Genomic DNA, 24,069 nt, shown 5'->3' with positions numbered 1-24,069 from the left:
GAAACATGTGAAGCATATTTCAGTCCAGCAGGACTGATGCATGAAGTCATTTTTGCATCCAATGCTGCAAGTTTTGTTCTGAAATGTTTGGTTGCTTTGCGCTTTCCTTGCTGGTGTAGTGAGTGTCTCTCCACCATGTGGCTGCAAAAATTTCTGCAAGCTCTGACAGATGAGAAGCAAGACGTTTGGGAGGAGTTTCACTAAAGCTCTGAACATGTTTATTATTGCTCGACATGTACTGTAACTTGTGCACAAGAAAGAAGGGAAAAATAAGTATACATTTTCTGTATGTCTGTGTAAATGTGGGGTATGTATATTGGCGTGGAAGATGAAAACTGGCCCAATCAATGTCGTGTAGTGAAATTTATTATTGATATGAGAAAGGCGTTGCCATGTAACCGATCTCCATTCAAACATCACACATTCACGGAGTACTACGGATATCATTCTAATATTTCATATCTTCTTTTAGAAAAAAACGAACTCTAAAGTGTTTTCGTTGATTAAGTATATGCGCAGCAATAATAGAAAATTTACTGATGCCATCTTCCAGGGAGTGATTGTTGAATACTGCAACTATTACTGCGAAGGTGAGAACTTTGGATGGCGGAAGCAGTACTACCAAAACGGAACGAAATGCAAGGTGAGGGCGTTGATACGTAGTCTGCACAGAAATCTCCTATGACACGCTCTTCCGAGTTATATTGCTGCCAATGTAATTGAACTGGTCTTTTCTCTGCGTTCCACGAGTATAAGGAATTTAGTAATTTCCCGAAATTCCCAGGTCGGCTACCTGTTGAGAGAGATTCCGCGTGTGAACATCTTGAGCCCGTAGACATTTAGACATACTCGCATAGAAGTACCTCAGTGTAGAGCTGCTGCAAGACGAGGCGGAGGTAAATCGGACAATTCGAGATCACGCTCGTGCCCTAAAACGCCCTCATCACGCCCTTACAAAGATGCACGCACAATCGTGTACCAGACTCATCTAAATAGTTTTACTTCACTAGCTAGTATCAGATAGGAAGCTCATCAGACAGGAAGATACGAAGTGCATTTTAACTCAAACCATCGAGTGGAGCACTGTACGGGCTGCAGCTTACCTGAAACCCCGTGCTCAGCTCTGGTCGGGTTAGTAAGGTACGACATTGGCCTGGTTTGGACTTGGGTGGAAGACTTTCGGGGTCAGGTCGGGCCCCGACATCGGGCGGTTTTCATTGAGGCCCGTAATACCGCAATAGACCTGGTTATGGTGCTTAAAACATCGAAAAAGGATAATTTTGGTTAGCAAGCTTAGCGGGGCATTGATGTTATGGAGATTATTGCCTAGGGTAATGCAAGCAGCATTCGTTTTCGCGACAGGTGTACGATTAGTGATAATACGTGATAAAATTTTGCGATGAAATTAACAAGACAGAGAGAGGGTTGCATGAAGCACTAGACTGTAGTACACTTATTTATTAGTATGTGGTTTGGGTGCTTTCGATACAAATTTTAATATATAATAATCTACATTCGAGTGTATACAGGCGGTATATATGTACAAACGATACGTACATTTTAGAAATGTCCATCGGTTCGGCAGAGATAGTAGAAAACAACGCATTGTCCTGCAATCTGTTGCTTATAACGCCGAGCAAAGAGCGACGGTTATAGAAGCAGAATACATGTGAAGACTCAAGTGTCTGATTCCGCAAATTAAGACACCATCCAGAACACCACCGGTCCTTTGGTCGATGTTGAAGTCTCCGCAGATGGCGAGCGGCATGTCCCATTCCCAAGCGTTGACGCAAGAACGTATGAAATCAATCTTGCAGCAAGCTATTACTTGCACTGCCACGAATCATTGCACTGTCACTTTGATGGCACTGGGATTGACTAAGATGACGTCGACGGTGATAATTTCGTTGCACTCTACGTGATCTATGCAAATGTCTCCGACACTGTTGCGCACTAGCGTATCGTAAACATTGGGCGACAGACGTAGTGTGACGGGTGTGATCGTGGAATGGCGTATGAGAACGTCTTTATACGTAGGGCGGCGCCAGCAAACGTTGATATGAGCCGCTTGCTCGGCCCGCCGAGTTCATACGCACTTGCAGGAATTACCACCGGGCAGGGGTACCATGATTGGTTTCAAAACCTGTTCCTCCGCCACTGCAGCCCGATGCTCTCACCATTAGACCATAGACTAAACAGTGAACCAGGTTGGCGGGATAACGCTTAGGGATATGCATGGGGCGCTATACCGTAAAGCTATTCCAAACTTTTCTATTCCAATTAAGCAATCAGCCATCCGCGATTGATCAAAAATTTTTTTGTACTTCGCCTGTCTGTCAACGACGTCATGAAAATGGCGATAGCTCTCCTTCTGATATGACGTGTACACGGTGATTATGCATGATTCGACCATACATAAGAAAAATTATTATTTTTGACTCAACGCCGTTTCGCCATTAGGCCCAAGCTATTGGCAAAAAAGGTTTCAGGCTGAACCCACTGCACTAGTCTGTCACTCCATGTCACAAAAGCGTGAAACTCATTGCGTCAAAGTGACGTGTACGCGTCGAGTATGCATTAATATACCGAGCAAAACTGCATTTTCTTTTTTTGAATAGCCGGAGAACACCCCGTTCCGAAAGAAATAGAAGATGGTTGCTGTCGATAACTCGGGCACCAGCTACTCGTACCTGCCGGAGTGCATGCCGTTTATTTGGGTGTAACAAAACTTCTCGTGTGGTGGTACAACGCAATCGAGCCATTTCGGCACGTTTACGACCTCGCTCTGCCAACTCTTACTTGCGGAGGATCCGCTTTAGCGGCATTCTTAACTTTACGTTGAACGCCACCGCGATTTTCGACTAGACACCGCAAGCTAAGTAAGGGAATGTGTACCAATCGCAAACGCCGGCAGCAGCCTCTTCATCCGGTCACCTATTTGCGGTCCGCTGGCTCGGCCCCATCGAAACTCTCCTCACGTAAGCGTGCTCCTCGCCTCTTGTCAGCCAATTAGACAAAAAAAAAGAGTCAATGTGGGCAATCTTATTCGTTTTGAAGGCAAACAAAAGTCACCTTCTATTAACGAGGTCAGCATTTGATTGGGCTGTTCAGGCAACGCCGCGGGTCACCGCCCGATGCTTGCGTCGCCGGTTACGCAATTGACGTCAGGAGATTGGAATAAAAACTTATTGGAATAGCTTTACGCTATAAGGCCCATGGATACGAACATAGACAGTTACCGCTACCAAAATCTACAAAGTACCATAAAAATGTCAGTCGCATTTAAAATGTCGACTATATAACTTGTTGCCCTTGTAGAATTTTGATTCAGGTTAGAAACTTCTTTGATCCTGTTCTCTGTAAATAACCATGTGTATTCTGCTCACCCTGCATGGACTACATTCTGCAGTATTTTATCGATACAAATGAAGGAATGAATAAATAAATAAATAAATACATAAATAAATAAATATAGAACAGCAGGGGCAGGCAGGTACATCCCGTAAGCAGTATTTCAACAAACGACGACAATGACTAACTAACAATTAGCAATGACCTCCCCTCAACCTCGGTTGACACGTTGATGTTTTCTTTCTACAACGCTTCTTCCGCGGAAAGGAATTTGCGCCTAGGGTGCCATTTGGTCATAAGAGATTATTTCGCACGCGAAAAGAAAAATAACTAGTAAACTGATGCCTCAGGAGAGGCATCTATTATTATAAGAATGCGGGAGGCAGAGAACAACTACTACACGGCGCGATACGCTGTTTGTTCAGAAGAATAATAAAATTGTGCCGCCACCCCAAGAGCGGTAAAACCTGCCGCTCCTACAGAAGTTCAGGCAGCAACGGCATTGCTGGTAAGTGGCACATGTGCTTGCAGCGCGCAGCAATGCAGCATATATAAAACCTCTACCGGCCACATTATATTCAGGACGCACTTGTCAGCGCACAGTCCTCCTAATTGTATACCCCCACGAATTGGTTCACACGACCGAGGCTGCACATGGCTGGCGCGTATCGATGCGCCTAAACCAAAGTGTACTTGTGTCACTCCTCAGAAACGTAAGATCGAAGAACTAACCTGCGACAAAAAATGACGTACTTTAGCAGCCTTTGTAATAGGACCGAAAATTAAGCCTAACATTACCTAATAAAATAGATACAAATCAATGACGACGATGATATCACTGCACTTGGTCCAGAGCAACGGCGGTCGTCACCACCATTGATTAACTGGTCACAGGCGCGTCGATACGGACGACGAATACAGCCGAAGCAGAAGAAGTGGCCGTGGCTCTCGCACTCGCACAACCGGGAGTGAGGACCGTGGTCACAGACTCCCAGACCGCCTACGCAAGCTACCGCAAGGGGAACATCTCTCCCGCGGCACTAGCAATCCTCACCAAATGCAAATCACCGGGACGGGCCGTTGAGCTCGTGTGGGTCCCGGCTCACTCGCACGTGGAAGGCAACGCACTCGCCGACCACTATGCCCGAGAACTTTCAATCCGGGCCGAGGACGAGCCAGAGCTACCGCACCCCGTGACAAGCTACAAAGAAATCACGCAAATGCACAGAAGCGGCAGATGTAGGCTTCCCCGTCCGCATTCGCAACTCAACCGAATGCAGCAAACGATCGTGCGACGCACGCAAGCGGGGTCGCTAGCGCATCCCGTGCTCTTGCACAAGATGTTCCCAACAGAGCATGACACTTCATGCCCTTTTTGCCGACGGTCAAAAGGCACTCTAGCACACATCCTTGCAGAGTGCACTAAGCTCAAGAACCCCCCCCCCATCCCTAACCCCCCCCTCCCCAGTCCCAACCCCCCCCCCCCCCCCCGAGCGATGGGAGACCTTGTTGTCCAGCCCCGACCTACCGACCCAGCTCGCGCTGGCGGCTAGGGGCCAGGAACTGCTGGACGCATGTGGGACCTGAGAAGAAGGTTCCACCCCATCTGGTGCCAGCGCGCACCAACCGTGACTAAGGGCACAGCACAAAAGTTGATTCTCTCTCTCTCACTTGGTCCGATTGGCAATCAGACCACTTCTAGGGGGAACAGCTAGCGGGAACACGAGAACCCGTGGCCGCGCTCTGTAAGGCGCCACCACCGGTATCGTGAAGTCTTTGCAGACGACTCACCAAGCTTTTCGTCAATCGCTTTGCACTTGCGCCGCAAGACCTTATGAGGCGCTGGCAGTGGCGGACTCTGCGGAGCGAATTCCTTGGGCTCCGTCTTTCCACTAGCAGTGGCCGTGTCTATACATAGGCACCACTTTATGTTCCTTTCTTGACGGTGCCTTGATACAGGCTTCGTAACATGTCTTCTTTTCCCCGTAATAGTTTAGACTTGTGGCGCGTGCGGTATGGTGCGCATTTTTTGCTATTTACATTAAGTTATTAATGAATGTGTTTTTCGATCCATTCATTTCTTTACATGTATGATTTATTAGAAAGTATTTATTCTGGACATCTTTGATGGTAACATCGTTTTGCTTCCTTTTTCCTTTGTGCATTCACGTAATTTTCTCCATCCTGGTTGGCCTTTGTTTTGGGCCAGTAGGACTGTAGACGCAAATTAACAAAATAATATATATATATATATATATATATATATATATCCGGAATGGCCAGTGTGTGTTGCGTGAAAATTAATTGCGACGGGTAATGTAAATCACAGGCTGATATTGAAGGCTCTATTAGAACTTCGGGACAATGCGGCCAGACCGCCATTTAACATTCAATGGACGTTGTGGGATAACGTTTAAAGAAGTACAAGCAACTAGAGAACACCAACAGTTTGCATCGGTAAACATGCCCAAGGCAGCCAGTTGTGTCTTACGGATTTGCCTGCAGTGGGCACTCTCCGTCAAGTCCGGGGAAATTGTGCATCTCTGAGACAGTGGCTCTGCCGACGCTGACACTGCTGTTGACACAGTGGTTCTTGTTAGGCACAGCTAGTGCCTACGCATATCCAAAATTACCCCTATCCGCACATATCCAAAATAGCAAACTGCACCAAGCAGGTTGCCACTTTACCGATCTTGTCGCTAGATATAACAATTTTTGTGCTTGGTAACACACTTTCTTCATATAACATCCGGCGACTTCCTTTAGCGAAGTGCCACAACAACTGCCGACAGATTAAGCGGCTTTGAAGTTAAGGGAACTTACCGAACGATTGCCGACATTTTCACGACAATAAAGGCAGGACATTCGCCTCCAAACTAGCCTTCTAGAACACGCTTCGTTATTAAATAGCTGCATCATCATCATCAGCCTATCTTTATCTCGCCTGGAGGACGAAGGCCTCTCCCTGCAATGTCCAATTGTCCCTGTCCTGCGCGAACTGATTGCAACTTGCCCTTACAAGTTTCTTAATTTTGTCACCTCATGTAGCTTTTTGCCGTCCTCGACCGCGCTTTCCTTCTCTAGGAACCCGTGTAACTCTAATGGTCCGATGATTATCCATCCTACGCATTACGTGGCCTGCCCAGCTCCATTCTTCTCGCTTAATGTCAGTTAGAATATAGGTTATAATCCGCTTGCTCTATTATCCACACCGTCCTGACTTTGCGCCTAACACTTTTCGTTACATCACTCTTTAAGCGGTCCCCCCCCATAGCTCCTTCTCACGCTTCTTTGTCAACCTCCACGTTTGCGCCCTATATGTTAGCACCAGTAGGATGCAGTGATTGTCCGCCGTTCTTTTCAATGATAGTGGTAAGCCCCCATTCAGGATCTGGCAACGCCTGCCGTATGCAACCCGACCCATCTTTATTCTTCTGCAAATTGCCATGTCACGATCAGGGTCCTCCCCTGTGCGTAAATGACCCATACAGGTTGTCCCATCTAAATTGAAACAGATTTTTAAGATATGCAAATGTCACGTAGCTGTACAGAAGAAAGGCAACGTTGTTTGCGGTCCCTTATTCAAGGTATTCAAAAAATTTTTTTTGCAATCCGCCTAAGTAGATGATTAATCTGACCTAATGAACTTCTTAAATATTGTAATTAGACAAAAAGTGTAACTGAGAAAATGGTGGAGCTAAACGCAAAAAGACATCTGAGATTAACAAACACATTCAGAAGCATTGTGTAGCCCTCTCTAAACAGCAGTGGGACGAGGTTTGCAATTCGATAGACGGCCAAATTCGCGATGGTAAAACTCTGAGCTTGCTTAAGCATCTGCTTATCGAGACTAATATTAAGTCTAATCAGAGGCATGTCATTGGGAGAACCATACACGAGGCCGCACGAATGGCCTCTGAGGATGAATTAATCCAAACACATGTTGACAAATATCTCCCAGTCGGCACAGAGTGGTCTCCTGTACATCTCGATTACCTGGGTCAGGCCAATTCCTACCTGGATACGGAGTTTGGCGTTGAGGAGACTCGTAGGGTTCTACATGGACTCAATGGTAGATTCGCACCCGGGCCGGATGGCATCTCCAACAAGGCGTTGCGAAAACCGGATGAAAAATCAATCGCAGACCTCCCAGAGAACATTAATGAAATTTGAAGGAATGGAACCGTCCCATTACCTTGGAAGACTGCCTTCGCAGTACTCATCCCCAAACCTGGCAAAACACCTAGCGTTGACAACTTGAGGCCCATCACGCTTGCATGCTGTAGGGGTAAGGTAGCGGAGCACGCGGTCCTGAATCGACTCACCCGGTGACTGGAGAATAACGACATGTACGCCCATAGTATGATAGGATTCAGACCAAGCCTATCGACACAGCATACCATGAAACTGCTTAAGCACCAAATCATAGACAACGACTCTAGCGACGCTCGGGACATTTTGGGACTGATCTTGGGAAGGCCTTCGACAACGTTCTACATTTGCATATCCTTGCCTCGATATCGCGGCTCAATCTGGGTGAGAGATTTTACAACTATGTTTGATCGTTCCTCTCGGATAGGAAGGCTACCATGGGGGCGGCAAATCTCGAATCACAACTGGTGGAACTTGGCGAGAAGGGTACCCTACAGGGGTCATTCATTTACCCCTGTTTATTTAAAATAGCCACGGTCAACCTAAGCAGAAAGCTACTCGAGATTGAAGGCATCAAACACACTATGTACGCAGACGCTATAACTATATGGTGCACAGGAGGCAATGATGGTCAGTTTGAGGGAGACTTACAGGAGGCCAAGACACTATGGAAGCCTATCTCGAACCCACCGGTCTCAGATGCCCCCCCGTGACATCGGAACTCTTACCGTATAGTCCCAAGCAACGCGGTCCAAGGTCCATGGGGTGGACATCGTTATAAGACAGAAACATTAACATATATACAAGAAACGGTTGCCGCATACCCAGAGTCGGTTCAATCAAGGTCTTGGGCATGATCGTTGAGTCAGGGGGTAAAAATGGCAAGGCTATACGCACGATAATTGCTAAAACTGAAAGCGCTGTTCCTTTAGTTCGGAGGCTATAAAATCGGCATCACGGGCTCAAGGAGGACAACGTCATTCGACTATTGCATGCCTTCGTTCTGTGCCACTTATATAGGTGCCACGGTGCTACGATGGAAACAGGCAGAGCTGGATAAATTGAATGTACAGCTTAGGAAGATTACTAAGCGGGTTCTCTGGTTACCCGTATACACTTGTACAGAGCGCCTAATTCAGCTTGGCATTTATAATACTCTCGAAGAAATTGCAGAGGCCAGGAGCGTCCACAGCTAACTCACCTCACTGTAACGAACGCAGGGAGATCCATCTTACAGGAACTCAGATATCACCCCGAAAGTGTAGCGGAGGAGTTCTCTGACGTTCCTCCGTCGATTCGTGAGAGCATTACGGTCGCGCCCATACCTAGGAACATGCACCCTGATCATAATCGCGATAGAAGTAGGGCAAGGGCGGCCAACCTCCTTAGGGAATTACGCAGTGATCAGCGACAGGTCCGCTTTGTGCATGCCGTTTCTTGTAGTGAGGGACGTCGGGCGTTCACCATCGTCACTGTGGATGGTCTGCAAGGAATTAGCAATGCTGTCTCGGTTCGGACGGGAGACTCCGAAACAGCTGAACAAATGGCTATTGCACTAGCCCTGCTGGATAGCTCAGGCGATGTCATCTATAGTGATTAAAGGTCTGCAGTCAGAGCACTTGAAAAAGGCACCGTTTCCAAATAGGCCCTCAGACTTCTTGGGGGCAAGGCAATCACGCACCACTTCATTTATTGATTTCCCCCACATCAGGGTCATATAAAGGGTGCTCCTGCCAACGTCAACGAGAAGGTTCATGGGGCTGCGCGTGAACTTGCCCGCCGCGGTACACTAGACCAACCGGAAGTTGACTCCCAGAAAACAGGGACACGCCCTCCACCTACAACGAGATTACTAAACACTACAACCTCAGCCATAGAACATACTTCGTTCCTCATGCGTGGTTCAATAGAGCTCAAACGAATACCTATCCCAATCCGTCGCTCTTACATAAAATCTATCCAGATATTTACACCGATGCTACCTGCCGCGATTGTGGAGAAATAGCCACGTTAGAACAGATGCTCTGGCGGTGTACCCGGTCACGCTCTATAACCGATAATAGCTCGGCCAGATGGGGGGCGATTCTCTGCAGCCCTCTTCTGGCTGACCAACTCTGGGCGGTCCAACAGGCCCAAGATGCGGCCGATAGGCTCAGCCTTCCGGTTCCCACGTGGGAGCGGCCCGCTCCGTGAAGACTCACGATCTGCAGGGATTCATTAAACTTTTACCATACCATACCATACATGAAAAACTCTCGATACAGCTTTCTCTCGCTCAATACGTACTACGTAAAAGTGTTTTTCCTAGCATGAAATAAACCTACAAATGCACGTAAAACTGCCGCCCGTGTGGCCGCTGGAGGCACTTTGCGTGCATTTGAGGGCTTCTTTCGAGATCTAAAAACACTATTATGCAGCACCTATTGACAACAAAAGTTTCTCACATCACTCTACAATTTTCTAATCAACAATTTCCATTTAATATATTGAGAAGTTGAATAATGAATTAAGACTTATTACCTAAATAGGAGGAGTGACAGCAAATAACATTACGTTTGTGCTGTCCAGCTACGTTCTATTTGCATTTCTTTAAACTTCGGCTAACGTTAGATGGGACACCCTGTATAAAGCTACTTTCTTGAGACTAGGCTCTAAATGGGGACCCTGAATTCTTGTTACCTTGTCGGATTATTGAACATTATCTTTGTCTTCTCCATATTGGTCTTCAACCCCACTCTTACACTTTCTCTGTTAAGGTGCTCAATCACTTGTTGTAATTTGTCCCCAGTGTTGTTGAACAGGACACTGTCGTCGGCAAACCGAAGGTTGCTGAGAGATTTGCCATTGATCCTCACTCCTAAGCCTTCCCAGTTTAATGACTTGAATACTTCTTGCAAGCATGCAGCGAATATCATAGGAGAGATGGCGTCTCCTTGCCTGACCCCATTCTTGATCATTAATATTCTACTGTTCTTGTGGAGAAGCAAACTAGCTGTGGTATTGTTATAGATATTTCCCATGGTAATAAAGGATACCTTCGGCGCTCCTTGATTGCGTAATGCCTCTACGACTGCTGGTATCTCGACGGAATCAGATGCCTTTACACAATCTATGACAGCCATATAGACTGGTTTATTGTACTCGGCAGGTTTCGCGATTACATCATTGATGACTTAAATATGACACATTGCTGAATATCCCTCCCTAAAGCCAGCCTGTTCTCTTGGTTGACTTATGTCAAGTGATGCCGTTAAATTATTGGAAATTATCTTGGTGTTTATGTTATACAACACTAAAAACAAACTAACGGACCTATAATTTTCATTTCTTTAAAGTCTCACTCCTTGTAGTTTCAGTTTCAGTTTATTTCTTCATTAAAGAGGAGGCATACTTGCTTACACAAGTATATAGAAGGAGGTCCCAGAGGATGTGCCTGAAAGGGGACCTACTGTCATAAGATATACACATTAGAGGAAATGCACAGCATAAAACATCATTACAGTAGTCATTAGGTGTAAGATTATACAAAGTAAAAGTAGTCAACGGCAATATCATATAAATTCAATAGGTAGTCGTGAAATTAAAACAGTAGGTAATGGCATTCGCAACAGAGCAAACCAAAATACGTATAAAGGCTATAAATTAGATAAAAAACTAAAGAAAAAGGAAAGACGGAAAAGAAATGAGCAGGAGTGAAGTGAATAGCTTAGATATGTGGATTATTTTGGCTATCAAGTATAAAGGTCAAGTTTAGCATAATGTTGGCATTCTTCCAGTTCGCTCGTACACTTGAATTCGTGAGGCATTGCATATTAAAGGCCGCAAGTTCTTCAAGCATGCCGTTTCCTCCATCTCTGATTGGTTTTTATTCCACCTTCTTCTACCGCTTTTCACCGGATCAAGTCTTGCAAGGCCCTTCTACGCGTAGACGTCCAAACTGACTGAATGGTGCCTAGGCTCTGTTACCATGATGAATCAATGGTTTCCTTCACAGAATGCACATTGTGCCAACAAAATGGAAGTGCTGATTTTTTACGCAACCGATAATATTGGTACAAATATTTTGGATTTTCAACATTTACTAACTAGGTTGGAAGCATGTTTTTATGAAAATTGTATTGTGAGATTTAGAAAACAGCACATGAATAAAGATATGGATTGACTGTAGAAAGGCGTATACATTAGCTGCTGAGCTCGTTCATGCGGGCGAAAATGCACTTCTTATTTACGCATGGGTTTTGGACAAATTAATGCTGCGAAGATGTTCACGTAGGCCAAGAGGCGAATGTGTAGTACTTGACCCACACACAGGTTGCTTAAGTATCATCGCGTCTTAACATGCACTCTGGTGCGTCTTGCAGAATTTCATTGTCCTTTCAGAAGCACCCCCCCCCCCCCTCATTCTGCGGCTTCGACCAACCGGTTAGGCGCGCGTTGCACCAATCGCAACGATCGCTGCGATTTTTCGCGCGAATTACGCCGATTTCCGCGAGAGGTATTTTGTGGTTTGTTTTGGGAAACAGCATCGGTCGCTCAACACAATGTTTACACACCCTCTATCTATAAACGTTCGCTCAGCAAGCCTCGAACAGTGCGACTAATTGTGTTGAGCCGCTGATTACGCAAGGGGTTCGTACCATCAGCACCGATACGAGAACTAGGAAGATGAAAACTCGTTGAAATCATGTTGTCTGGTTTCTACTCGTTTGTTACACGCGTCACTGCTAATGAAGTGACCCTTATTTTTCACGTTGGCTTTGGGTGCGGATAGTACGTATATTTGCGCGCTTTGTCGTTATTCATAAGCGTTGCGACTTTTCAATACCACGACGTGCTCCTCACGAGAACGTATCATCTACGGATGCCATTCCAATGTCCTGGTTTGTTGCCTACAAGCTACTCGTGATACGCAAAAACAACGCAGTTGTAGCGCTGTATATTTCTACGGATGGCGCAATTTAAACAGTATGCAACTGTGGTCGAAAGCTGTGCCGAGGGGATATGACGTGATAGCATATAGTATCCGATGTTTTTAACATCGCGCTATACGCGTGACCATTTAATTGCTAACTGTCGGTTTCGGCTCTCACGCGCATTCTTCCCAGTGAATTATCATATTTGGAAGTTACGTTACTTCTGCTGCGCGGCGTCCAACCGAGCGCGCACACTATATATTGTAGTGAATTTTTTATAACATTTTTAACACCTTGACTAGGAATAAGCAGCATTGCAATTTTTTTTCACAAGCGTTAACCGCACGAAAAGCATCATTTAAACAGCGTGATCTCTTTTTTCTGACGTATGACTTTTTTCCTACACGCAAATCAATAAACCGTCAATATGTTGCCGACGTTGTATCCTTACTGCACTTGCATTAAGCCTAATTTTAAAAGGTAATTGCATATTGCTCTTACTTTGGTGCACTGATTTTATTATATATGCTGCCAGTAATATGGCATTCAGTAGTCTAATAAACTACTTCGCTCTATGTATGCCTGCCTTTGTTTGCTTCTCTCTCTCTACCTCCTGTAAGGTTCATACTGCAATAGAGAAAGCAGGCAAACACCTTGTTTTTATCAACAGTGTTTTTATCAGCGCCTTGTTTCTTGTTTTTATCATCTGTTCCTGCGAGTGCTTGCTACCTTTCATGTGCGAATGGTTCTTGCTGCTCCACTGCTAATAAAGTAAGCAGACATATTACGACGCATAAGCAATGCCTAACAACACAGCTGCAAAGTTGCCTATGAGTTCCCAACTACATGTATTACTGCATACTCTCATACGACCATATTCCACTATTACTGCCTTTACAATTAAAGTATCATTCAAAATATCATGCAACTTGCAGGACACACAAAGTAAGCGCGATATTTTTGTATCTGAATCTCCTTTTTTGTTATACTGCGAGATGCAGCTTCTTGCTGATGTATTCCATGGTGTTATTTAATGCCGTGTGTTGGCAGCCTACTCGGCCTAGCTCACGCGGACACAGCCACAGCCAAATTTATCTTCCACCGATCTTGCTCCCTACTAATATTGCCCAAAATTTTACTCGGCAACGCTCACTCGAACGCTTCCTCACGTGTCGGTCGAGGCCTTAATAAGCTGACTCTTGAGCGAGGTCACCGACCGAGGTCTGCATTACGACTTTAATGTTGTAACTTGTGCAATTCATAAGAAAACATTGCAATGGAGTCCGTCCTGCATTGGATGAAAATATTGAAGATTGTGCACATTGTAATAAGTTTCATAAAATTTCATGGACCGTTGCATGAAAATTTCGCGTAATGTCAATTCCCAAAAGTGCATTGAATCTGCCCTTATGTTTTTGCTGGTACTGCTGGCTATCTACACTGTAACAAATGTTCCCTAAAAAACAGAAATTTTCTGGCAAGGCAGCTGCCAAAAAATTTCGGTAAAGCTCTCTTTTCTATCTTTCTGTTTTCTCTTATTTAACAAGCTCTTTCTGCTTTGCATTAGGAGAAATTTTGTGTTTAAAGGCAGTTATCTGTTTTGTATTACAAGAAGAGTTCTGTTTTCTGTTAAAAATATTTTCTATTATTTCAATAATATATTCAATTCTATATTATAGAAAATGTAGGTGTTAACCAATTATCCCTTTTGAGACACAAAAAAAAAATCCTTCCTGTTTATATTTTTCGGTTACTTCACATTTTTTTTTTTACGTTTCACTGTACAGAAGTGTGACGTGTAACGACAGTTTTCTATCCTGATGAATAACGGGTGAACCACGAATGTCGCTGAAGCCAACGTTTTGAAAGGGCATTTCTCTTCGTGAGGGCAGTTGCCGCCCTGACTAAAAACATTTTATTTTGTGTAGAAGCGTTGACTGCAGCTGATATTTCATGTTGGACCCCTGTCTATCACTTCCAGCCTCCATTTACATGTGAACTTCTCTCATGTTTGAGTTTTACTATCGCGCGTCACATAATCATTGCAAAATAACAGCCTCAGGTAAATATGCAGCTGGTCTCAAAACGAAAATTAGGCTATGTGCTCAAAGCTGAATATGTTCAACTACAGAGCAGAAAGACAAAGGTCACACGTAGCGCTCGTGTGTGTTCCTTTTACTTACGGCGCTGTTGTTAAACATGGTCAACACTTTTTCTCTCAGTAGCTGTAAGAAATCAATTGTAATTTAGGACATTGTAGAAAAAAGTGAACTTTTTTTATTTTACATCAAGACATCACTGGGCAGATAATTATGAAAACAGGAATATTAATAGAACTGTTTATGCGCACTAGGTTCAGAAAACAAGCAGCATCGCGTTTCCTCCGGGTGTTATAACAGCTTAAATGTCAATTTCCCAGGATATCGATGAGCTTCCGCTTGCAATGGATCGCACGCTTACGTAGAGAACGAAGAACATGAAAAATTACATACTCTTTCAAAGCAAGGCAAGCGAACTAAATAAGCACGCACATGTTTGCGTACAACAGACGCTGCTGGCCAAGTTACGGAACTCCCCCCACCCTGTCAGTAAATTTGTTTTGAATTAGTCACGGCATGTATTCAAGCAAAAATTTTCGACACAAAATAGCATCAAGATGGGTGTGCAGTGCATGTGAGGCATCATGGCAGGTGTGCATTACGTCACACTGTCCGGATATTGTGAAGTGCACATTAAAGAGATGTGAGTATTTTCAATATGCGGATACGATTGAATGCTTTTTTCATAAAAAAAGGAACATTTGTGTAAGGCCAGATATTGTTTTACCCATCGTAGCAAAATAGCAAAAGTGGTCTCAACTGAATATTTTTTCACTGTAAAGCTTGCATTTTTCTATGAATGAATAAAACATACATACACACAACACACAAACGCACATATAACTCTATGATGGCGGCGAATGTTTGTTTCAAAAATCTAGAAGCCTATGGAGAAGATTGCACTGAAGATTGCCAGTATGCACTGAGCTGGCGGATGTGTGAAACAGGTTAATTGAGCCGTCTGTGGTTTGCGTTTTCAAGTACCGTTAAGCATACAAAAGGGGACCAGCTTCGGAATCACTACTTATTCATTTCAAAGGAGCAACAGTCAATGAAGACAAACAAAGAAAAATATAGGTTTGTGTCCACCGGTTCAGCTACCAAGTGTAAGTACCACCCTACCACTATCTTGGTCGTTTGGTGGGTTGTTTTTATGCGTGTTACCTATTCATGATAATACTGACATATCATTTGTGTAACTATGGTTCAAACATTTTCTAAATCACGCAGCCCGTTAGAACGCAATATCTAAAACGAACGTGCACATTCTGTGATGACTTCCTCTTTTATAACTTTTGTAAACTAACCTTGCTAATAACTTGGTGGCACATGTTGAAATTGCGGAAATGAAGCCGATTAGTCAAGTGATACGACGACTTACTTCGCCTGAATTTCGGAATCTATACATATGCTTCAAATAGAATACTTATTAACTTATTCATTGAATCATTTCGACTGGCAACCTGAACACTGCAATCTGTTGCTCAAGTGGAGTCCTCTTCTTCATGCAATCCATATCAACAAGCCGGATTCTGCTATATGGTCCATGCGCTTTTTTAATTTTTTCCACCAAAAAAAAAAAAGTGGCACTTTCGCCAGAAAGACGAAGCACCGATTGCGATATCAAATTAGTAGACAGCTATATGAAGTAATGATACTAATTTTATCGGCATTTTTAACTTCCAAACATTCGCTTACTAAGTTGGCACCAGCGCGCACAATCAAACATGAACACCTCACACTAGATGATAGCGGATACTCGCTGTCAATAGGCTGGTATGAGCAAGCACAGCCGCAGCGGCAAGCGACCTTTCGTGCGATCTATCGGTTCAACGCAAGAGTGGCGAGAACACAGCGTGCACAAAGACATGAGCCGCCTGCAGATCAATTTCAAGATACGGCGCGCGGGCATCCGGCAAAGTAAGCACTTGTTGACGGAGTCGCAGTCCCTCCCGTGCTGCCTCCATCAATTCCTCGCGTTCGTTCGCGAAATGCGCAGTCGCAAACAAATTATGCGTCAGCAATTTTCGTAACAATGTCTAGCAGAATGGCACAGGGTAGAAAATAGTCCTGATAATTTAAAGCGGTGGGCACATTACGTGAACTGCACAGTACTGGTAAACGTCAAACAATGACGCGTGTTGCTTTATTACTTTTTTTTTACTGAATGTGTTGGTGTGCTTCAATTTACGCAAATTTTGACCATTTGTTTCCTTTTGCAGTGTACCATTCATACATGTTGTTATACTTTGTCAGGGTCACGAAGTGAGGCTAGCAGACAACATGCGAGCAATTCTTCGTGACCACGAGCTTGATACCATACCTTCACGGCTCGGGTACTAGCCCCTTCCGCACTGTGCTTTCAAAATGCGCAAAGACTACGCAAAGCCACGCAGTCTAGCGTTCCGACTAACTACATTCAAAATGAAGCGACTTAGTCAGTGGCCAGACAAAATCATTTCCCGCGGTAACGCACTAAAGCACTCGAAGCGCAGCTAACGAAGCAACAAAATCAATACTGGGTACATTGTGCTCTCATATGCGGCGGGTTCATATGCCAGCATCAAAACAATTAAAATGTTACACAACAGATAATGTCGCACTCTGCGCTCACTCCAATACACTAAACACTTGCTCGTAGCTTAGAGCTAATGTCGCTTAGCGAGCTTCGTTGAGAGCTCACGCATGGTTTTTTTTTCTCGCAGCCACAGCAAAAACAAGTACATTCTGAACAGGCGAGAATAGACAATAACACATTTCTCCAGCCCACTGGCTAGCCATTACGTGTGCAACAGCAAAAAAAACTAAAACTAAGTTGAATACCCAAATCCTTTGTTACCTTACAAAGCGCAGCGTTCGCTGAAATACGTAGTTGTTAAGTTTTGTCACAGTCCGCCTGAATTTTCTTTTGGGCTACATTGTAGTCTTGCTCTATGTTATGAACATGCGGAAACTATTGCGTAAAAGAATACGTCGTGCGCTGTTTTAAAATACCTGAAAAGAAAACCACTCTCTTCCGATGATTTTCGAAAACAGAAACGGAGCAGCGCCGACATGTGTTCACTCGAAGAGCAGCCATCTTGATTATGACAGTTTCGCTGCCGTTTCGCTTGAGCTTCCTGCGCTTTAACTGCAGGATTCCATTTCCTTCGCTGTTGTTGAGCCTTGACGGCTTCCTGACGCAGCTGGAGATTTTCCTCTCTTCGGTTTATTTGTGTTTGCTTGTATGTCTGGAATATGAGGATTCGTTTGCCTGCTCTGTCGTTTCGCTTCTGCTTGCTGGACTTAGTTATTGATTCGCTCCCCTACGTTTGCGTGCAGCTTGAATTCAACCTAATTAGGTTTAGCTTGATTTTCTGCCGTTTCGCTTGAGCTGCCCGAGCTTTACCCGTAGGATTCCATTTCCTTCGCTGTTGTCGAGCCTTGACTCCTTCCTGACGAAGTGGGAGATTTTCCTCTCTTCTTTCACGCTTGGCATCTGCGTCACGTTGTCGCACAGACGAATCGGGCCTCCGGCGTCGCTGTCTTTCGCGAGCAAGCGCCCCCTGTCGCTCGACCCGCGGCAACTGTTCGGCGTCCATGGCGAGTAAGACGGGCTCTTTGTTCGCAATGTCTATTCAGAAACGCTGTGGCGCTCTCTATCGACTAGTTTCGGTATCAGCCCGGTGTGTGTGACACCCAACGACACTGAACGGACGAAATCTCGGACTGCTGAAGAGTGACCCGGGATGGTTGCGCACGCTGTGATGTAATCACAGAGTGCGCATCCATCGGAACATGATCAAACACATGCACATAATAAGATATATGTGAATGCTAAATACATGTGCAGACGCAATCGCACTTCGGCCAAGGTGACCGCTATATTTCGCAAAAAAGCACAGCCTGACACACAAGGTCATGAGGCTTGAAACGTCCACGAGCCAAAGGTGAATCGTAGGTTGACCTAGGAGATACCGCGAGATAGGAGCTACGCATACTGGCGCAGTACTCAGGCAGGCACTCAACCACCCTAGACGAGTGCATTCAGTCTCCACTTGTATTTGGGGACACGTTTACCCTCGATATCCTAAAGTTTCAATTTGGTCTCCTCAAAGCTTTTGGAATGTTTGAATTCTGAATGTTGCAAATGTAAACAGTTTTATTCCATTCTTGTTTATGAACAAAGCTCATGTTAAAGCTTAGCGATATTGGCAAGGCATAACACTTTCCCTCAGAACAATATGTAGTAAGCTATTATTATTTAAGCAACTTTTCTTCAGCAAGAAAAAATCCATCTCCCTTGTTTTGTTCATTGAGAGAATGCCGGCAATTCAACCAGGCATACCATTTTGATAATGCAATCCTTTCGGGAATACAACATTACATTGTACCCTGAGCATTTCCTAGCATTTTCTTATTACAGGGAAGGCATATTTACAACGAAGCTGTATATGGCTAGCCGATTCGTCCGCCCTCCTGTCGCCTGTACGCCGAAAACCCATCCGGTGAAATGCCATGCGCATGCGCAAAGAAAAAAGGGAGGCAGGAGATTAGCTGCGCCAGTGGTGACGTCGTTGATCTCCGTCGCAGTCGAGTGCACCCGCAGCAGTTTCTGCTCGCCTTCAATATGGGTAGGCCACGCGTCATTCGTACTCGTGAGGAACAGGCAGCTTTCCATCAGCAACACGCGAGCAAAGCCGGGAACGAGCTCGTCTAAGCCGCGCCGTTGGTGCAGCCAGGGCACAATAGCAGGTCCGTGCAGCCTAGCGCAAGCAGCAACTGCATACCGAGGATCTGGCTGCCTACCAAGACGTCGTTTAATGAACCACCGGGATAAACTCAGTGAGATACACCTGGGCCACACGTGTCAGGTTCGCTGCTTAACCATCTGTGCGGAGTACTTGGGCTGTGGTTTCGTTTTGTATCAAACCACAATAAAACAACTGATTCAACCGCCGTCGCCCACTGCTGGGCCTCAATGATGAATTAGTTTTCATTAATTAAAGAAGGTGCGTGCCTACGGAAGAGATTGAGCCAAAGCTTTAAAACGGGCTAAAAAAATTTTAGGAAGCGGGTGAAGGGAGGTATACCAATTCAGCAAGAACAATACCTTGTTCTCAGCTAAGCAGTGCGGTTAATTGGTTAATTAAAGTGAACAAGTCTCACTTTTTGTCGGAATAATACTGTTTCAAACGGCTCCCATTTGCGTGCTCTAACACTGATATAACAGATGTTCAGTACCTGACCAGAGTGACAGTTTGAGACGCTTTCCTTAATTTACACTGAAAGAACAATACCGTCTGTTCCATTTGCACAGGCTTATGATAATCTGTGGTTTTCAGCCCCACCTTTAAGATAATTTTAACAAATACAAACTTCGAAGCCTTTTTTAGATTACAATAGAAGCGTATTATAGGCTCCGATTAAAGACAAGTCATTATCGTTATTACGCATAGGGTTTTTTTATTACATGAAAAAAAGTATGTGTCGCATTCCTGGAAAGCTGGCAACAAGCAAGCCTGAGTGCTTCACTATCCACCAGCATCGTTGAAATCGCAGTGGCGTGAAATCGCCCCTCCATAAATTGTACTGCGACGCCTGCAACTGCAGCGATTTTGTAGCTCCAGTCGCGGCATGTTAAACCTTCACTTGTTTCTCCTGCATGCGGTCATTCGCTTCCCTTGTTCCGTGCCAGCGTAAGTGAAGCATCGGGGTGAATGCCTGCTCAAAAGCGGTGTCTTCGGCGTCGTTTTCTGTGTTCAACGCGACGCACTTATGAAAATGCGACACATCCGAGTCAGCACTGTCACTATCCAGTAGCAAATGCGTTGCAGTGCGCCGTGATATTGTCCATGTCGTCTGTCATTACCACGAAACGCACGACATCCGCGGTGCGAGCAACCGCAATGAGCAATAAAAGAGAGGAAAAACGCACTTGCACAGTGTACGCCACGCATGCAGCTGCAGAGTTCCTGTTCACTCCGCCGAATTTGTCGAAGAATGTTCGACTGCTTCATGGAGTGGTAGGATTATTGTACACGGGATATTGTACATTCACCGCAATCACTAATGCTAATGTACGCTATTGAACTTATATCACTATTCGCATCGCGCACGCCGTCGCATTTGGCGAGATTCTTGGTACTTCTCTTGGTACTGCACTTGCTATTTCATGCGGCCAACCGGTTATTTCCGTGCTTAAGTTATTTCCGTTTATATAGAGAAATATTGCACCGTTCTAATGACGGTGAAGAACCACAGGGCACAATTAAAGTCACCAAACTCACTGTTTATTGGTGGAACCCTTTTCCAGCAACATAAGTTACATTCAGCACAACGATAGTGTCGACCGCACTCGCCGATCATCGAAATATGACGTACCGTTTCGACACGTCCATTATTTATTCATGCCTACTTCAATGTTACAGCGCGATTGCTGCTGCTCACGTATAATCCAGAAAGTGCAACACTATTCGCGTCGCGCATGCAATCCAATTACGCAATGTTCGGCGATAATAAAGACAAGAGGTGAAATCAAAGGTAACAGTGGAGGAAGTTTCAATGCCTGCAGCCGCGTTTTGCGCTGAGTAGTATTCTTAAGTTCCTACGGGTGAAATGCGTTCCACGGAAAAAGTATGAATAAGTACACGTGTCCACACGGAATCACGGAGCACGATCCATTAAACTTGGTTGAGAGATTACAGTTATATAAGCAGAAACGGTCTTCTATTTCGGTACGTAATATATAGCCCTTGACAGACTTCCCTCCTTACTCAAGTGCTTCTATCTTAAAGTGATGCTGAATAGAAATTTTGCCACCATGTATTTAACCGAAATGAAAGCTAGGGGCCTAAAATATGAAGAATAGCGCTGCTTATGTAAACAAATTGACGGAACATTACAATCTTAACAGTTTGCTTGTAAAAAGTCGTAGCATGAGGCCGCGCCGCGTTACAGAGAATAGACATTTTTTTACTACCGGATGCTTCTGTAGTGGTCATTCCGTGCGGTCGAAGCAATCCTGAAGGCTACACTGCTGTGCTCACTCGTTTCCGATCGGCATGGCCAGCAATCGCCCACTCGTGCACGTAGCCTGAATTTCAGCTCAAACAAAGCGGTAAGGCTTGCGAAGAACGATTCACAATGGGTAGTTTCTTTGAGCCATAATCTTGCGACATACGGCAATTCAGGACACATGGTACAAACGCACGAACGAACAAGTGACGAGTACTCTGCCTAAACCCGGCGCCTTGCATGTGCGCTTGGAAGGCGTCAATGCCCGTCAATGTGTCTAAAATAATTATTATAAATCTTTCGATAACATTATTTCGTTTGCACGAACACAGTCAATAAAAGCATGCCTGTGTGAGCGACACACGTGGCGCGCCGTCACTGACGGCGCCCTTGGTAGCCACCGACGGGGCTGCTGGGCTAAATCCGCTGGGCTCCGTGGCCGACAGCGCTTGCGATTGAGCTCCACATTGTCACAGAGCCGTTATTTTGGCCGACGCTATAACATTTGTACAAGTAAGGCAGGCAGGAACAAAGACACTCCGATTTCTCGACACTGCAGGTATGAAGAAGAATCGTGCAAAGCAAGGGAGATGCCTCCCTCAGACAGCCGGTGTCTAATGCGCGCCTGCGAAATGCTCTCGAACCACGGCTCCCGATCTAGCCAATCGTTTTCAGTACGGGTGCAATTACGACATAACCTTATCCTAATGGTTACTATTCTGCTGCCAATTTTAGAGCGAAGCTGCTGTGTGCCGTTGGTCGATATTTTTCGTGGGCTCGTTCTGTGCTCACGGAAAAGTGTAAGGCCACCTAGTTGACGTGACCACCCAGACAGACCTCAAACGGCAGCAGATAAATGGCTTGGTCTTTGAATTTTCGCGTGACAGAATTGTGCTTTTTTTTTTCGTATATTCGAATCACGATCCGAAACTGTCATGCTTGCAGCTTGTGTGTGAGTCGCGATTAACAAATTTTCTAACGCAATTTACTTTCAGAAATTCAATCAGTTCAATATTGCACGTGCGCTTGGCTGAGGCCATTGGAGAATGAGGATGTACGCTGGATTTCCACACACTTGCGTGCGCACGTGACGTAAGTGTGCACACAATGTAGCTGCTCTGATGCGTGGGCGTGCTCTTGATGCGTGATGCATCTGTCGCACACCGTTTGCGCCCACCGTAATCGACATTGACTCACGCTGTCCAAAAAATTGGCTGCGGCTTAGCTCAGCTAACCCGAACACATGGTTCAGCCTGGTTAAATCTTGGTTTCACTTGGCTAACCTTTGATTACTGTAATTGTTATACTTAAATATACAGTCATCGTTAAGCCAGGTATGCTGGCTGTGCCTAGGCCGGTGGCTAGACATGACTTTGATTAGGCTTGGGTAGACAAGCATCAATCGATGATTCGACGCCTGTACTGCCACAGGGAAAGCGTAAGTGCTGGACATGCATAGAGACACCGCGAACATGTGAAGCGTAGAAGCACAAACGGACAGGGCGGCTACGCGATCGCTACATTGATCACGACGGTACGACGCCTGTTCCACTCCAGCAGTTGCATTCTGGACCCTCTCCAGTGAAGCAGCTGGCCAGGCGATATCCGCGGGATGATCAGACGCTGCTTGGCGACGACGGCTCAAAGCATCGCGTTCCCGCAGAACCATAGAATGAAGAAGCAACTTTAGAAAAGGGAAACTGTACCGTCCGCAGTGGTACGAAAATAAGCAGCGGCAGCGCATGGAACTTAGCGTGGCGGACGCCAGATGGCGTCGCTCAACCAGGAAACGGAAGTGGTTTTTTTAGAGAAAAATCAAATATGGCCGTTTTCCGCCGGTCGTGTGCGCTGCTGCACGCCATGCTCGCCCTGCTACCTATGCGACATGCCTCATTGCCTAGGCTACCGCGAAGCTGGTGCATTCTAATTGCCAGGGGACCAAAGAGGCTCTACTGACGCCCATACAAACAAGCCACGAGTGAACAGGACGTGCGACTTTATTGGCAGAAGAAAAGCAGTGCACCTTCTCGTACAAGAGCAGAAATAAAATTTGCATTTCGAGATGCGCTGAGAAGCTCACTTACGTCGTCGCACATGGCGGTCTGGTAACGAGCGACAATCAGCAGCGCAAGTAAATTGGACAGTGCCACACCTGTTTAATAAAAATTAGTAAACGGAAAATCAGACATCCACCGTTCGTAACAACTGCTACAAAGGCAACCCAAACCGGTTCCTCGAAAGAAAAGCCTCAGAGTTGTAGAAAAATTTGTTCTTGTCCGGGAATCAAACGCGAGACCACCGCCTATCCGGGGCAGCCGCTCCACCATCTGAGCTAACCAAGCGGCTAGCAGATTGCAGGGCGAAGTCTAGTTCGTCGACAACACCACTCCTCCACCTTGCGGGTTTCCGCAGAACTACTACGTCAAACACCCACCTGTTTGCATCGACAGTCGCCGTAACTTGCATTGCGAAGTAATCAGGTGACGCAGCCATCTGCTGCCGCAGCCAAGAGAGCGACGTGGACTACCCGGCATTTTAGCGTTACCTCCTTTCCGTCC

General features: G+C 45.4%; 1 protein-coding gene across 1 annotated transcript in view; it reads left to right on the top strand.

The window, feature by feature from the left end:
- LOC142573153 (uncharacterized) overlaps window positions 1-24,069 on the top strand; it is a 46,919-nt gene that overhangs the window by 7,674 nt on the left and 15,176 nt on the right. The window contains exon 3 of the mRNA XM_075682703.1: window positions 554-643. Coding sequence (XP_075538818.1) covers window positions 554-643 — 90 coding nt within the window. The remainder of the gene's footprint in view (window positions 1-553; window positions 644-24,069) is intronic.

Source organism: Dermacentor variabilis, chromosome 2 (assembly GCF_050947875.1).
Source record: "Dermacentor variabilis isolate Ectoservices chromosome 2, ASM5094787v1, whole genome shotgun sequence".
NCBI lineage: Eukaryota > Metazoa > Arthropoda > Arachnida > Ixodida > Ixodidae > Dermacentor > Dermacentor variabilis.
Note: the sequence above shows the minus strand (reverse complement) of the source record. Positions and strands in the feature narration are given on the sequence as shown.